Genomic DNA, 15,053 nt, shown 5'->3' on the forward strand with positions numbered 1-15,053 from the left:
AAACCTACTGTGAAACCTTTACCAGAATCATGGGGATCTACGTACATTGTGCACAAAGTGTAAAAATACAATATACCTAATTTCTCTTACCCTATTTCTAAGTAATTGCTTGCCAAAAAAAATCTCATAAACTGACATGCCCCATTTTATCACATAATAAGGACCCAACCCAAAATATAAGCCATTATATAAATGTCAAGTTACCAAACATCATACATAAGAGTATATTGTTTATAAAAGATCTATTATATGCTATTTACAGTATGAAAAATAACCTAAAAGTGTACCCACGACGGCCAACTGCATATATTTACAGAATAAGACTTTATGCTCAATAATATAGAAGCTTGTACAAAAAGCTTATGAAAATTGCACAAATACATCTGAACAGCTTTCATATTAATGAAGAAATATACAATCCTACAAAAGAATATTTTACCTCCATGATCCAACAATTACAATTAATCATAAACAGCATTGTAATAAATTACAAAATACTTCAAAATCCTTGCCTTCAGATAGGCAACAGCATTTCTTACAACCATCACTTGTAATCATTTATCGTCTACTGTAAAAAACTAATAAATATTCATATTAAAAGAATTATTGTAATGGTATATGCTTAACAATCATCAACAGGAAATTTTAGATATTTCCTTGATACACATTACTATTCCATTACAGAAAGTGACTGTAACTGTAAACGAGATACTTGTGCACTATAGCCAAAATTCATTTCCTCCTATCGACGTCTTCTTGTCTGCTGGTCCACTTCTGGTAACTCACTAACATCCTCCTCTGAACTGCGCTTTGCTGAAACATGGACATGTCCTGCTTGCATTAGCCATATATCTCTATTTAACAAAAAGAGTTTGTCACAGGTACACCATTAAAATACCAATATACAGTAATATTAGCTAGATTACCTAATTAAGACAACTCAGGAGTGCAGTTAATGTAATATTCTGTAAACTACTTAATTGAGGGACCATACTAAACCATAACTAAAATTTTCTAATAAAATGTTAGAGCGCACACAATTTAAACTTGCTTATCCAATAAACATTTCAGTGTTCTAATTGCAGAATTCAAGAGTTGCATTCTCTTTGAATTCATTGATTAAAAAAAAATTGATAATTGGGCATGTTTTAGAATCAGCATTCACTGGATTTAGTTGCTTAAAAAAAGAAAATTCCTAACAATCTATTAAAGATGAATATGCAGGTGTCTTCTGTAAATGTCAACTGACAAAGGAAGCTGTGATACTCTGGCATACAGAGTTCAAGAATGTTTGGTGGATGTTCACTAATTACAAAAAGGCAATGATGAGATGTAATCTATTTCTGTGTTGGCCAACAGAGAAAAAGGCAACAGATATTTGATAGAAAAATGATAGTAATCCAATGATGGTTCCTCCTCCTTTGTTTGTATTTGTATAAGGAATTACGGATACACTGGATAAAGATTAATGCTAGTAAATTTGTTACTGCTAGATTAATATGTTCTTCATAGAAATCAAAATGAAAAGTCTGGTGCAAGTTCCAAAACTAAACCAATTAAAATATCACATACAAACATTAGACATTTAATTCTTAAACTACATCTTTCTCTCATTTCAACAATGCTGACTTACTAAGTCACGGCAAAATAAGCAATAGGTACAAAACGAAAAGCATTAAGGAACAGTGGTGGGCAACTAAGCACTAAGGACATGACAGTTAAATTTAATGAAGACAGCACACATATATAATTCTAGCCAGCAAGAATGAAAATAAAAAAGCAAAATAAGAGCAGTATTAACTTACAATCATCCTTCTTGTTCTTAGTCTTGACTTTCTTTTCCACGGCTTTTAGTTGCAAGGCAAGAGCTTCAGCTTGACGCTCTCGTAGTTTTCGCAAGTGGAAATGAATGAAATTCCACATCATCCATGCTTGTATCAAGCACACTGCTATTAATGCATTCAACCTGAAATACAGCCACCAAATACCCAAATTTCAGCTAGTGAATTTTGCAAAATGTTTTGTCATGACAGTTCTATATAGTTAAGCACTTGAAGCCGTGAATTGGTAAAGAGTTAATTCTCAATATCTTCAATCACTAAAACTATTTTACTTTTGAAATGTAAGCAAGTCCTCTTATATACAAAAACACAACTGGTAAAAAAAAACCAAATGATCTGACTCTTAATATGAAATATTTCTTAATGAAAGTCTCAACTGTGTAAACAAGTATAGCATTGACAAAAGAAAAGATGTTTTTACATACCTTACAAGTGGAATATTAAAGTTTCCAGTAGCTATGTCTAAAACCTGATTTTCATTTATGGCCAACCCATAATGGAAAGTAAGAATTGCAACAATGATACTAGCTAGCCTAGACATTACAAACACAACATTCCACACACTGAAACCTGGAAAAGATATGAAATTTTACATTAAATATAAAAATATAATCCTCCAAGGAATAATACAAAAAAATATCACAGTAACACCAAACACTCAATTTCCTAGAATAATAATATAAATTTAAAAACAAATTGCCGTTTTAAATTATTGATTCATTTGAAAGCATTATCATATATCACAGCCATAATTATTGAACACTACACAGGAATAACTTTAGATAAGAAAAAACCTGCCTGTGCTAGCCGCTGATGCTTCTCAGCAAAATAAAGCAATCTACAGATGTGCAAAATAGCTTCTTCAACAAATCTCAGACTGAGTAAAACAAGGTCCAACTCGGTTGAAACTGCAAAAGAAAACAAAATTAAAATATTTTACATACATAACTGAGTGTTTATTCTTGTTAATGAAATTATATTGTTTTTACAAATAAAATCACCTTTGATAAAATGAATAAATTACTCTTACCATAAGTAGGTTAACTAAACGACACAGTCACTTTCTAATATACTAACAAGCTTTGTGAAGGATGTACTCTTAAGTTATCCAAACCAAAAAAAAAAGCTGGAACAAAGATAAAGTTGGAGAAGGATAAACAGCTAGGTGAGAGGAGACCAGAGGGAACATGAAACGGTATAAAAAATGCAGCTTGGGATTTAAGAGATGCTTCAGTGCACCATTCATCATGAGAAAATTCAGTTCTGCATAAAACAAAGCACAGAACAGTATTCCCCCCTTATTCCAGGAATAGGTAACCAGACCCCACCCCCCACCCCAAATAGCTAGTACCCACAAATAGTTGAAACCCTAATAAAAACACTTTAAAACTGCCTATGTTAAAGTTAAGTAAGGCTCAAGAAAAACCCACTAAAAATGTTTTATACCTGTTTTTTATGATGAAACTGATAAAAAACCAGGAAATTGTAGATATTTCTCATAGAAAAATACTGCTAATAGGTGAATTTTCCACGAATAATGGGGGTATATGTTCCAGAGAGAAATATATCAGGTGCTCACTCTGGCTGAGAAAGAGAGTAAAAACTTGAAAGGGTAAAAAATCTCAAAATTCAGCACCACCGCACTCAAGGCAGAAGGTTCTTATGGCCAAAACTGCAACAAGTTGCCAGGACCAGCCAAAATCCAAATACTTTCAGAAGACCTCTCATAAGAGTGTAAGTAGACTCTGTAGACCTTGGGGAAGATGATTAATGAAGACTTTTTTTACCAGAGAGTAAAGCAGTGTTATTCAACAGAAAACAAAAATGTGTATTTGAAAAATACCCAAGTTCTTACTCCATCAAAAGAAAAATAAAAAAGAGAAGTCACTCCCCATTGACTTCTAGTGGCAATCTTCAGCTCTGCACACCCCATACTAAGGGCGAGATCCCACTGGGAGCAGCATGTAAGGCAAGGAAACAGACCGTAAAAAGGTAAGAGTTGATGGGTACTCATAAGACCGGCACACCCTCATGAACAGCAACCACAAGGAAGTGTGCCACTTTCCGAAAACGGAAGAGGGATCGAAGGATGGACAAAAACTCCCAATTGGAGAAGTAGTCTAGGAAATTTTACATGAAAAAATGAGTTGAACCTCTGCTGTCCCAAAAATGAGAAGGCCAATTGAACATGAAATCCCAACCAAGAGTTCCCTATAGGCACAGGATCCTATAAGACTGCCTGGTAAAAGTATGGGTGTCATTAGTCAACTACGCATCCTCTACTTCACCCTAAAAGGATTAAAGTAGATGCCAGAGTGAGACCAACATCAATGCTAGCGACTGACTCAGTGTCAAAATTTTGCCTAAGGATTCAAGATGACACTGAATCTTGTCCCATTACATGCAACAATGTCTGACAGAAGGTGCCTTGGTGAGCCGGGTCGTCAGCAAAGACTACCATGAGACAAGGCCGTTTTGAATATAGCCTTCTCCTTTGAGTCATCCATTGCTTTCTGTGACCAGAGAGAGAAAATGAGACTCAAGTGTACTTGTGGTATTGGGTTGGTACTGAGTGAATTCCCTGTACAATTACAGGTGTAAGCCAACGTTTCAAACACCAATAATAAGTTAAGACCAGGCATAAGCTACAGCTTAAGCTCTCTTAGTAGCAGGGGAAAACTGAAGTATCCAGTGCTTCCCCAATGCCATCCAGCTTGCAACCAGGCTTTATGGTATTTGAATCCTGGCACTTAGGACGCTCAGGAAAACCATTCCAGGCACTGGCAATCCCAAGACACCTGCCCCCCAACATGACTGCTCCCCATCTGGGTGTACCCGTTCAGTTCCTAAGACCAACACACAAGTGCATGCTTCCTTGTAAAAAGCTCAGGATCAAGCAGTGAGGTTCCTATCCTCACCTCCACGCTGCATTTCAGCAGAAAAAAAGGTCACAATCCGTTGCACCTTTGCCCTGTCTAGTAGAGGCAAGACCTCTGCCAGGAGAACCTTAGTAAAGGACCAGATGCTGGAAGCCTATCAAGACTTCCTGCTGGGATTAGCAAATATAGTAGCCCTCTTCTTCCTCCACTCTAAAGTATCAACAGAGGAAGATCAGGGGCACTGCAGAACTCCACAAACCCTGTCACTACCAAACAATCTGACCCAAAGATTGGAACCACCAATAGTGTTTAAGCCACACGATCTGGTCATGCTAGCCATCTCTATGGCCCTAAAGAGTCCAAGACATATGGGTCAAAGTGCTACCCAATCCACCGCCCTCCCATCCTAAACTTGCAGCAGAGTGGAGGTGTGTTTCAAAAGAACAATGTACTACATGACTTCATGATGAGGGGAAGGAGAACATCTCTACTGCTTTCGACCCCTGTCAAAACTTGCTTCATCTGCAACAGTCAAAATCACATAGACTAAGCCACAAAAAGAAAGGAATAAGGCTACCTTGCCTATTTCCAATGAATGAAAAAATGGAAGGCTGTGACAACATGATTATTTTAATTAAGGCAAACCCAACTGTCACGGACTTCCAACTGGCTAAGTCTACTGTACTTGGTAAGCATATCAAAGGATGAACAGCTGTTGTATAACTACCAGAAGCCGTTACGTGTCCAGTGACAACAGTATTCATAGCAGCAAGGAAAAAACAGAATTCCTTACAAAAATGATTATTTGACTGATGGGTTTGAAAATACAATACAAACGTACAGTCAACAACCAAAAAACCGCACAGAATACCTTAAAAAAAAAAAAAAAAAAAAAAAAAAAAAAATGGAACTGGGAAAAGTCAGGGAGTCATGAAAGACATCTGGACCTGATGGCAGACACTGGAAGCAGTGGAGTGTAAACCTGGACGTGGGCGGGCTTTATCTCTGCATGTTGGTAGCCGACTACCCAGCTCGCTTTTGCAACAAAAATCATATGTAAAGAACAATGGTTTGTACTTGTGTAAAGAACAAATTTAATTACATAAATCACAAATTACTTTCATTTATTAAAAGCAAACACCAAAAACCTACTTACTTCAAAACATAAGCAGCTATACAAAGATCAAGTATAATGTTGCATGTTGTGACTCTGCCCGAAATTTCGTCCCGTTTGGTCTGAAAGAAACCAAAGACTTCAACATTACATAAAATGAAATTTTAACATTCAAAAGTAGTAGTACTAGTAATATATGATCTGCTCCAAAATTCAACAGTTTCTTAAATGCATGATTGGCAACAATGTATGTATCTATAAATTCAAGAAACATGATATTGTTATGATACAATAAAGTTTTTATACATACTTACCTGGCAGATATATACTTAGCTATTTGACTCCGTTCGTCCGACAGAAATTCGAATTTCGCGCACACGCTACCTGTAGGTCAGGTGTATCTACTTACCTGTCGCTGGGTGCAGGACTAGGACCATCCCCATGTTCTATCATATTTTTTCTATACCGCCTGTCTCCTGAGGGGAGTAGGGTGGGGTATACTTTTGTATATATCTGCCAGGTAAGTATGTATAAAAACTTTATTGTATCATAACAATATCATTTTTATACATTTAACTTACCTGTCAGATATATCTTAGCTGATTCACACCATTGGAGTGGTGGGAAAGAGACAGCTAAATAAATATAGAATCAAACAGGAATCACAAACTATCGTTGTAGGTAATAAATAAATAAACCTTGGTTCCTACCTTTTTAGACTGAAGACTTCATGAATACAATCCAGGAGTCTAGACAGTCTCAAGAGCCTCAGCGAGATATTGATCTATGGCTAAGATGTTCTTGTGGTTCTGCAAAGGGGTCTTACCCGCTTACTTGGTAGATCCTGGAAGGACTACGTCAATGGGTCTTATCCACTCTTACTTGACAAGACCTATACAAGGAGCACAACATCGATCCCGATCACCTCAACCTATCCATGTTAGTTTCTAAGATTGCAAGAAGTTATCCCTAACCTCTTGCCAAACGACCACAAACTCGAAACACAAACATTCGTACAGTAAAGTACAAAATTAAAAATAAAATTAAAAAAAAAATGTTTGTACAATCTAGTCAGTAAGACGTCTCTTGATTCCCCCCACTGATCCAAGCTCGGACGTCCAGTGCGCCAGCAAGCATACTAATCAGCAGAAAAAACCAACACTCGTCTCACAAGGTAGATCTATGTACTATCAAAAATTTTGAACAAATACAAATTTTTCTAAGGATCGATGTGCTCCAGCCCCAGCACTGTATCAGCTGATACAAAAGGACCCAGAGAGAAAACACTTTTCATATGTTACTTTAACGTCCTTGAGATAGTGCGATGCGAACACTGAATTACACCTCCAGTAAGTCGCTCCACAATGTCTTTTAAAGACATGTTCTTCTGAAATGCTAATGAAGTGGCTACCGCTCTAACCTCCATGAGCCTTCACTCGGAGAGTCCTGAAAGAGTCTTCAGTGCAGTCATTATGAGCATCCGTAATAATGCTCCTCACAAAGAATGCTAATGCATTTTTTGACATGGGTCTACTAGGATCCCTAACTGCGCACCACAGGCTTTGTTTACATCCGTTTAGTTCATTCTTCTTCTTTAAATAGAACTTCAAAGCTCTAACCGGACATAAAGATCTTTCTAATTCCTCTCCTACCAGATTTGAAAGTCCTTTAACTTCAAAACTCTTTGGCCAGGGTTTAGAGGGGTTCTCGTTCTTGGCCAGAAATAGAGTCTGGAAAGAACAAATTGCCGCATCACTCTTCAATCCTACTCGAGAATCTAGAGAGTGTATTTCACTAATTCTCTTCGCAGTCGCTAACGACAACAAGAAAATACATTTTCTCGTTAGATCTCTAAACGACGCGTTGAGAGGAGGTTCAAATCTACTAGATTGATAGAAATCTCAAAACTACATCTAGGTTCCAGTTCGGAGTGCGAGGAGAAAAGGTTTTTGAGGTTTCAAAAGATCTAATAAGATCGTGGAGGTCTTTATCTTCTGCAATTCTCAAACCTCTGTTTCGAAATACGGCCGAAAGCATACTTCGATAACCTTTAATGGTAGAAACTGATAATTTTGATTCTTCCCTAAGGAAAATCAAGAAATCAGCTATGTTGGTCAGAGGTATCGGAAGAGGACAGTTTATTCTTCTTACACCATCTTCTAAATACATCCCATTTTGATTGGTAGACCCGAATAGTTGAAGATCTCCGGGCTCTTAGCAATTGCTTTTGAAGCTTTGCTTGAAAAGCCTCTCGCTCTGACAAGTCTTTCGATAGTCGAAAGGCAGTCAGAGCGAGAGCGGGGAGGTTTTGATGGTACCTTTCGAAATGGTGTTGTTTGAGAAGATCTCTCCTGTGTGGAGAGATCTTGGGAAAGTCCACTGTCCATACTGTACCTCTGTGAACCAATCTTGAGACGGCCAAAAGGGAGCGATGAGGTTAGTCTCGTCCCTCTTGATGCCGCAAACTTTCTTAACACCACTCTAACTTTTGAAGGGGGGAAAGGCGTAGGCATCTAGGCCCCTGACCAGTCCATAGCATGGCGTCCCACCGCTATCGCTCTCGGGTCTTCCACTAAGGAGCAAAAGTTCTCTATCCTTCTGGATAGGTAGGTGGCGAATAGGTCTATATGTGGACTGCCCCACAGGGACCACAGAGCTTGACACACCTGAATGTGAAGGGTCCATTCTGTGGAGAACTTGGTTAACCTGCTTAGCCTGTCTGCTGATGTTCTTCTCTCCTTTCACGAATCTTGTGAGAAGAGTCATTTCTTTCTTTTTCTTTTGCCCAATACAACAGCTCTTTTGTTATATGGAACAGAAAAAGAGAGCGAGTTCCCCCTTGTTTCTTGATATAGGCCAACGCTGTGGTGTTGTCCGAGTTGACCTGTACCACTTGACCTAACACCTGTGTCTCGAAGGCTTTTAGAGCTAGAAGAACGGCATAAAGTTCTTTGGAGTTTATATGCCAGTCTAGCTGATCCTTCCTCCATTGGCCTGATATTTCTTTTGTCCCTAGAGTCGCTCCCATCCCTTCTCTGAAGCGTCTGAGAACAAGATTAGGTTTGGGTTCCGAACTTCTAGAGACAAGCCCTCGTTCTTTTCTAAGGGAAAAATCCACCACTTCAGATGATTCTTTACTTCCAGATACTGAAAGTGTGCCGAAAGCTGTCCGTTCTTCCAACTCCAAATTCTTCTTAAGAAGAATTGAAGAGGGCGAAGGTGGAGTCTTCCTAGCGAAATTAAAACTGTTCTAGTGAGGAAAGGGTTCCCAGAAGACTTAACCACTCCCTCACCGAACTCCGTTCTTTCTCTAGGAAGCTTCGAGATTTTTTGTAATCCCAGAGCAATCCTTTCCTGGGACGGAAAAGCCCGAAAACCCCGAGAATCCATCCGAATCCCCAAAATAGACTAAGTTCTGACTGGGGATCATCTGCGATTTCTCGAGGTTCACGAGTAATCCTAACGTCTTTGCTAGGTTCAAAGTAGACTGTAGGTCCTCCAAACACCGTTTCTCTGACTTGGGCCCGGATTAGCCAATCGTCGAGATATCATTGAGATGTGTATCCCTTCTAAATGAAGCCATTTGGCCACGTTCACCGCATCAGATACGTAAATACCTGAGGGGCGGTCGATAGGCCGAAGCACAAGGCCCTGAATTGGAAGATTTGTCCTTGAACAACAAATCTTAGATATTTTTCTTGACGATGGGTGAATCGGAACATGAAAGTAAGCATCCTGAAGGTCCAGGGATACCATCCAATCTCCCTGACGTAGGGAAGACAGAACTGAAGCTGAAGTCTCCATGGAGAACTTCTTTTTCTCCACGTACCTGTTCAGGACGCTTACATCTAGGACGGGTCTCCATCCCCCGAAGCCTTTGGAACCAAGAAAAGGCGGTTGTAAAACCCCGGGGAGAAAGGATCTTGCACTAGTTCTATTGCATTCTTGTCCCTCATCGACACCACCGTCTGAAGTAGAGTCTTGTTCAGTCCAGGGTCCTTGTAACTCGTCGACAAATCCTTTGGAGATGTTGCCAAAGGAGGTCTGTCTACGAAGGGAATGATGTACCCCTTCTGTAGGACAGACAGAGTCCAGGGATCTGCTTCTCTTACGGACCAGGCATCCAGAAAGTATTGAAGTCTGGCCCCTACCTGTGCTTGGAGGACATGGCTGCTATTTGCTCTTTTTAAAAGAGCGGAAGGAGACCTCCCTCGCTTGTCGAAGGGTCTTCTCTCCGAAGTTGATCGAGTTGAAGGGGCTCCACGAAAGGGCACCACTGGAGTCCGAGCCACCTTCTTTCTGAGTCTTAACTGCAGGTCTACTTTTCTTTGTAGATTGTACAAGAAGGTCCTGCGTAGCCTTTTCCGCAGGAGGTCTCGCAACATCCTTCACTAAAGATGAACGAAACAGATGTTCTGACGAGGTGCGAATAATAGAGCGGACCTCTGAGAAGGGGAAACTCCTTTCGTCAGAAAGGAACTGTAAAGAGATCTTTTCTTTAACATTCCAGATCCAAAAAGAGCCGCTAAACTCACCAGAACCATCTTGCACAGCCTTATCCATGCAAGATAGGACACTGTGCAAAGTTTCTGGTACTAGAAAATCTGGCTCACTCGTCTTCTTAGCCAGCACCCCAAGAGACCAATCCACGAAGTTGAACACCTCTAGACGTGAAAAATTCCCTAAGGTGCTGATCTAATTCCGAACATACTCCATGACGCCTTTGCTGAATTGAGAGACTGTCTTCTCACAGACTCTACAAGACTCGAGAAATCTGAATCTGCCGACGAAGGGAGCATCAATCCCATCGCCTCTTCTGTCTTATACCAAATGCCTCTTTTCCCCATCAGTTTGGAGGGAGGAGAGCAATAAACCGTTCTCAAAGTTTCCTTTTTAGATAAAAGCCACGAATCTAAAGACTGGAGGGCTTTCTTCATAGAGATCGCCGGTTTCATCTTTAAGAAAGCCGAGGATTTCGGGGTTTTTGTGCTCGAAAACAGAGATCTCGGCGAAGGAGGAGCTTGCAGGACTAAGAGAATCCGCAAACTCCAGTTCCAGGTTAGAAGGAGATCGCTCTTTCCTGACCGATTCTCTATCAGGAGAAGCCGCTACCCGTGGGAGGCGTCCTGCTTCTTTTTGCTGGCGTCAACCGCTTAGGAGCGTCCTCGCGCTTGCCTGACGACTCTCTCCTGAGGGAGGCGTCGAGCGTCCCTGCTTCTTGTTGACGTCTTGCGCCTCGAAGCGTCCTGGCTCTTGCCTCGCGCCTCGCTCCTGGGAGGCGTCATTCTTCTGGCTGGCGTCAACCGCTTTGGAGCGTCCTGACGCTTGCCTGACGACTCTCTCCTGAGAGGTGTCCTGCTTTTTGTTGAGTCTCGCGCCTCGTAGCGTCCTGGCTCTTGCTGGAGCCTCGCTCCTGGGAGGAGTCCTGCTTCTGGTTGGCGTGACGCGCCTATCTTGACGCTCGCGCCTGGCTGACGTTTCACGTCTCGCAAACTCGACGCTCCTTGTCTGGCGTCTCGTGCCTGCGTTTGACAGGAGAACGGATCCTGCTCGGCCTATGCAAGGCTGATGAATCCGATTCCAAATCAGAGGAAGACAAAATACTATGACGAGTCTGAACCCTCGATAAGCCTAGACCCTTTCTTAATAGGCAGGAAATCGTCTTTCCTTCTGGGAGGGTCTTTATACAGAACTACCCACAAGAGAAGTGATGGAATCCTGCATAGTGCGAAGGATTCTTTTAGTCTCTTCATTATTGCCTACGACCCTCGGTTTGTTTAATTACTGGATGGTCCTCCTCTTGAAAACGCTCATGGACTAGAAGTAATCCTGGGTTCATCCAAACGTCTTTTAAGGGGCGAGAAAGATCCGCCGATCTCCACCCTCTTTTAGGTGAGGAATTCTCCGAGGAGGAGAAACACTCATGCAGAACGCTTTTTCTGGTAACGTTCTCTGGCATTCTGTGGCGATACAGAAAATGCCGAAGGGACGTCTGACTGTTGGGGATCCTCCACAACCTCCTTACGGCTTTCGACATTCCTTCTCCTCTAGGCTTGGGAGCTTGAAAGAGGTCTAGGCCTGGGAGCATTGTGAAGACAATCAGACGCCCCCTCCACTGCACTGGGGGACACTTATATCACTATCCACAGCACTATAATCACACTGCTTACCTTCATAGGCCGCCATTTTGGTTTCCATTTTCCGAAGGGCGGCTTTAAGATTCGCTATCTCAGATGCCGAATCGTGTGTTCTAATAAAGGAGCAGGTACATTAGATGGGCAGTAAAAGGAGAAGAGGGTATAATATTACTAATAACCCCGCTAGAACTAGATAAAGGTTTGGAAGAAGACCTCCTCACCCTGTTTCTTTCTAACTTCTTTCACGTATGAGGTTAGAGATTTCCATTCTTCCTCACTCAAATCCTTGCATTCATTACAAGTATTACCAAAAGAACATTCATACATCCTGCATTTCCTGCAAATAGTATGAGGATCAATCGATGCCTTCGGCATCCTAACTTTACAACCCACATTCACACACATTCTCACCACATTTCCAGAATCAGACATCATGTTGAACAATCCAAATCAAATTCCAAAAACGGTCCACAATCGCGTATGCCAGTACAATCAATGCAAATACGTCACCGAGAAGTCCAAACGAAGATCAATTGCGATGCAAAATACGAATCCAGCCGGAGATACCCACAACGATGTTGCCAGTATGGCCGACAGAAAAAATATGATAGAACATGGGGATGGTTCCTAGTCCTGCCACCCAGCGGCAGGTAAGTAGATCACCTGACCTACAGGTAGCGTGTGCGCGAAATTCGAATTTCTGTCGGACGACGGAGTCAAATAGCTAAGTATATATCTGACAGGTAAGTTAAATGTATAAAAAATATATGTACAGTATAATGGATTGCACACTGAAGAACAAAGTTCAAGACAAAATTTTTTATATCAAACAATGTTCTAAGCATTAAAAAGCTGCACAGGTCTACAAGTCCTTACCTTTTGGAAGTACAGTTCAGGGTAGCAATGCAACCAGTAAGACATTTGAATGATGAAGTAAAATTTCAACATAAATGACATCTGAGCATGGCCAGTTGGGTAATCTGACCATAATGCTGTGATATCTGTTATGACATTATCACTGAAATGAGACAATTTGTTAAGAGTATATCTTTAAGCCATAGTTTTACAGTCTTACAGTATAACTGCAAGCAACATTAATTCTATATGAATCAACAACAATACTGATTAGTAAAATATCTTAATTTTTATTCTCTCACAGATTAACAACATACCCAAGGAGCAGTACCTAATATTAATGTGAGTAAATACATTATTATTTGATGAAAATATAATGGAAACATTGGTCAGTGAGAGTAAAATTCCCAAAAATTAATACAGGCAGTCCCCAACTTACGACGGGTTCAGCTCATGACGTTCTGAGGTTACAACGCTTTTCAATTATATTTATCAGAAATTATTTCCAAGTTTACGACACATGTTCCAGGGTTACAACGCTTACAACGCTGATCTGGCAGAAGAAATATTACCAAAAATGCAAAATAATCAATAGTTGAAGGTTTTTTTTGATGAAAAATGCAAGAATAATGCAGTTTACACAGTTTTAAATGCACCCAAAGCATTAAGACGATTTTCGGCTTACAACGCGTCTCAAGAACGGAACCCCCGTCTAACCTGGGGACTGCCTGTATTTTCCACATCTCTACTCATATATTTTTTTAATGTTCTTAATATCAAAAGGCTTAATAAAGCAAAGGCCTTAAAAATGGTTTTACTTTAATAGGAACCTGTAGACACAGCAGAATCTCGGTTTTCATACATACGTAATCCATTCTAGAACCTCCCACGAAGTCCAAAATATACGTATGAAAAATTTAAAACCAATTTGTATTTTTCATGACTAACAAACCTGAGGTCTTAACAATAGGATTATTTTCCTCACAAGCTGGTAACCAGTCGGATCAATCTAAGATTGAAAAGCAAGGAATCTGTGACATGCTGGCAACCCCAATCGTCCGATGCCTTGTGAGGCTGGAAGTCACGCACGTACACCATGACTGGTCAGTCTTTTCTGCAACCCAGGATACCTGAGAAGGCAGAGGGGCGGCTAGAGGTGGGCTATTAGCTGTTAAGACCTCAGGTTTGTTAGATATAAGAAATACAAATGGTTAAAATTTGTCATTTATTCATACATGGAACAAACCCTTGGTCTCAATAATAGGATAGACTCACACCTGGTGTGAGGTATAGTAACCTAATTGGCTGGGGGTTAACCCACCTGCTATTTCAGATCAGTTCTGACCATGTGATGCAATGCCAGTGAGAGGTCCGATATTCAATATCTAACCCCGCAGCCATCTGGGTTGACATACAATGATATAGAAGCAGATTCATTGCGTTTGGGGAATCTATAAGAGAATTCTGGCTGTCGCAATAACAGATAGAGGTTCAGTCTGTATCTACTCCCAATCCCCTCTACCCCTTGCTAGAGAGGGGAGAAAAGTTGCTACTGAGTAGCCCTTTAATTACTTGGTTATAATGTGAAGAAACTATCAGTATGACTACCTTACTCACCTATATCATACAAGACCAGCATCATGACATGTCTATTCCTCTACCCGGCCGTAGGAAGAAGAAAGGAACAAAGAAAGAGACCAGCTAACTCACTCATTCTCTTCAACACAATCATCATAGGTAAGATACAACATCCCGTAAGGGTATCTGGTGAATTACATGACTTGTTGGGCAGCCACCACAGGACCCAAGGAAAATGTGTCCAAGGACTTATGCGCAAACTCTCTTAGATAAAATGAGGTGAACGTGGTCTGGTGTCGCCAGGTGCCAGCGTTCAGAACTCTGTGAACAGCCAGCTTTTTCTTGAATGCCAGAGAGGAACTTATGCTTCTTGACATTGTGTGCTCTAGCCCACACAGACTCATCGGTGTGCCCCTCTCTAGAACTGTATGCTCCTCTAATTACCTCCCTAATTAGAAAGAAAGGGTATTCTTGAATATTTACTTTCTGACTTGTCCTTTGCTTATGAGAAGTCTACAACATCTAGGTCTTAGATGGCGAGTTCTTTTCAGATAGCACCTCAGGGATCTGACAGGGCACAGTAAGAGATCTTGAGGGTCACCACCTACAAAGTCTTTCAATGATGGGACAGAAAGACTCTAATCTGTCA

At 40.7% G+C, this 15,053-nt stretch overlaps 1 protein-coding gene across 1 annotated transcript in view; it reads right to left on the reverse strand.

The window, feature by feature from the left end:
- Positions 1-158: 158 nt before the first annotated feature.
- LOC135201047 (translocating chain-associated membrane protein 1-like) overlaps positions 159-15,053 on the reverse strand; it is a 58,483-nt gene continuing 43,588 nt past the window's right edge. Inside the window, exons 4-10 of the mRNA XM_064229894.1 lie at positions 12,848-12,989; positions 5,877-5,956; positions 5,222-5,232; positions 2,636-2,749; positions 2,267-2,411; positions 1,806-1,966; positions 159-813 (exon numbers count right to left, since the gene is read on the reverse strand). Of these exons, the coding sequence (XP_064085964.1) occupies positions 743-813; positions 1,806-1,966; positions 2,267-2,411; positions 2,636-2,749; positions 5,222-5,232; positions 5,877-5,956; positions 12,848-12,989 (724 nt within the window). The 3' untranslated portion in view covers positions 159-742. The remainder of the gene's footprint in view (positions 814-1,805; positions 1,967-2,266; positions 2,412-2,635; positions 2,750-5,221; positions 5,233-5,876; positions 5,957-12,847; positions 12,990-15,053) is intronic.

This window comes from Macrobrachium nipponense, chromosome 27, assembly GCF_015104395.2.
Source record: "Macrobrachium nipponense isolate FS-2020 chromosome 27, ASM1510439v2, whole genome shotgun sequence".
NCBI lineage: Eukaryota > Metazoa > Arthropoda > Malacostraca > Decapoda > Palaemonidae > Macrobrachium > Macrobrachium nipponense.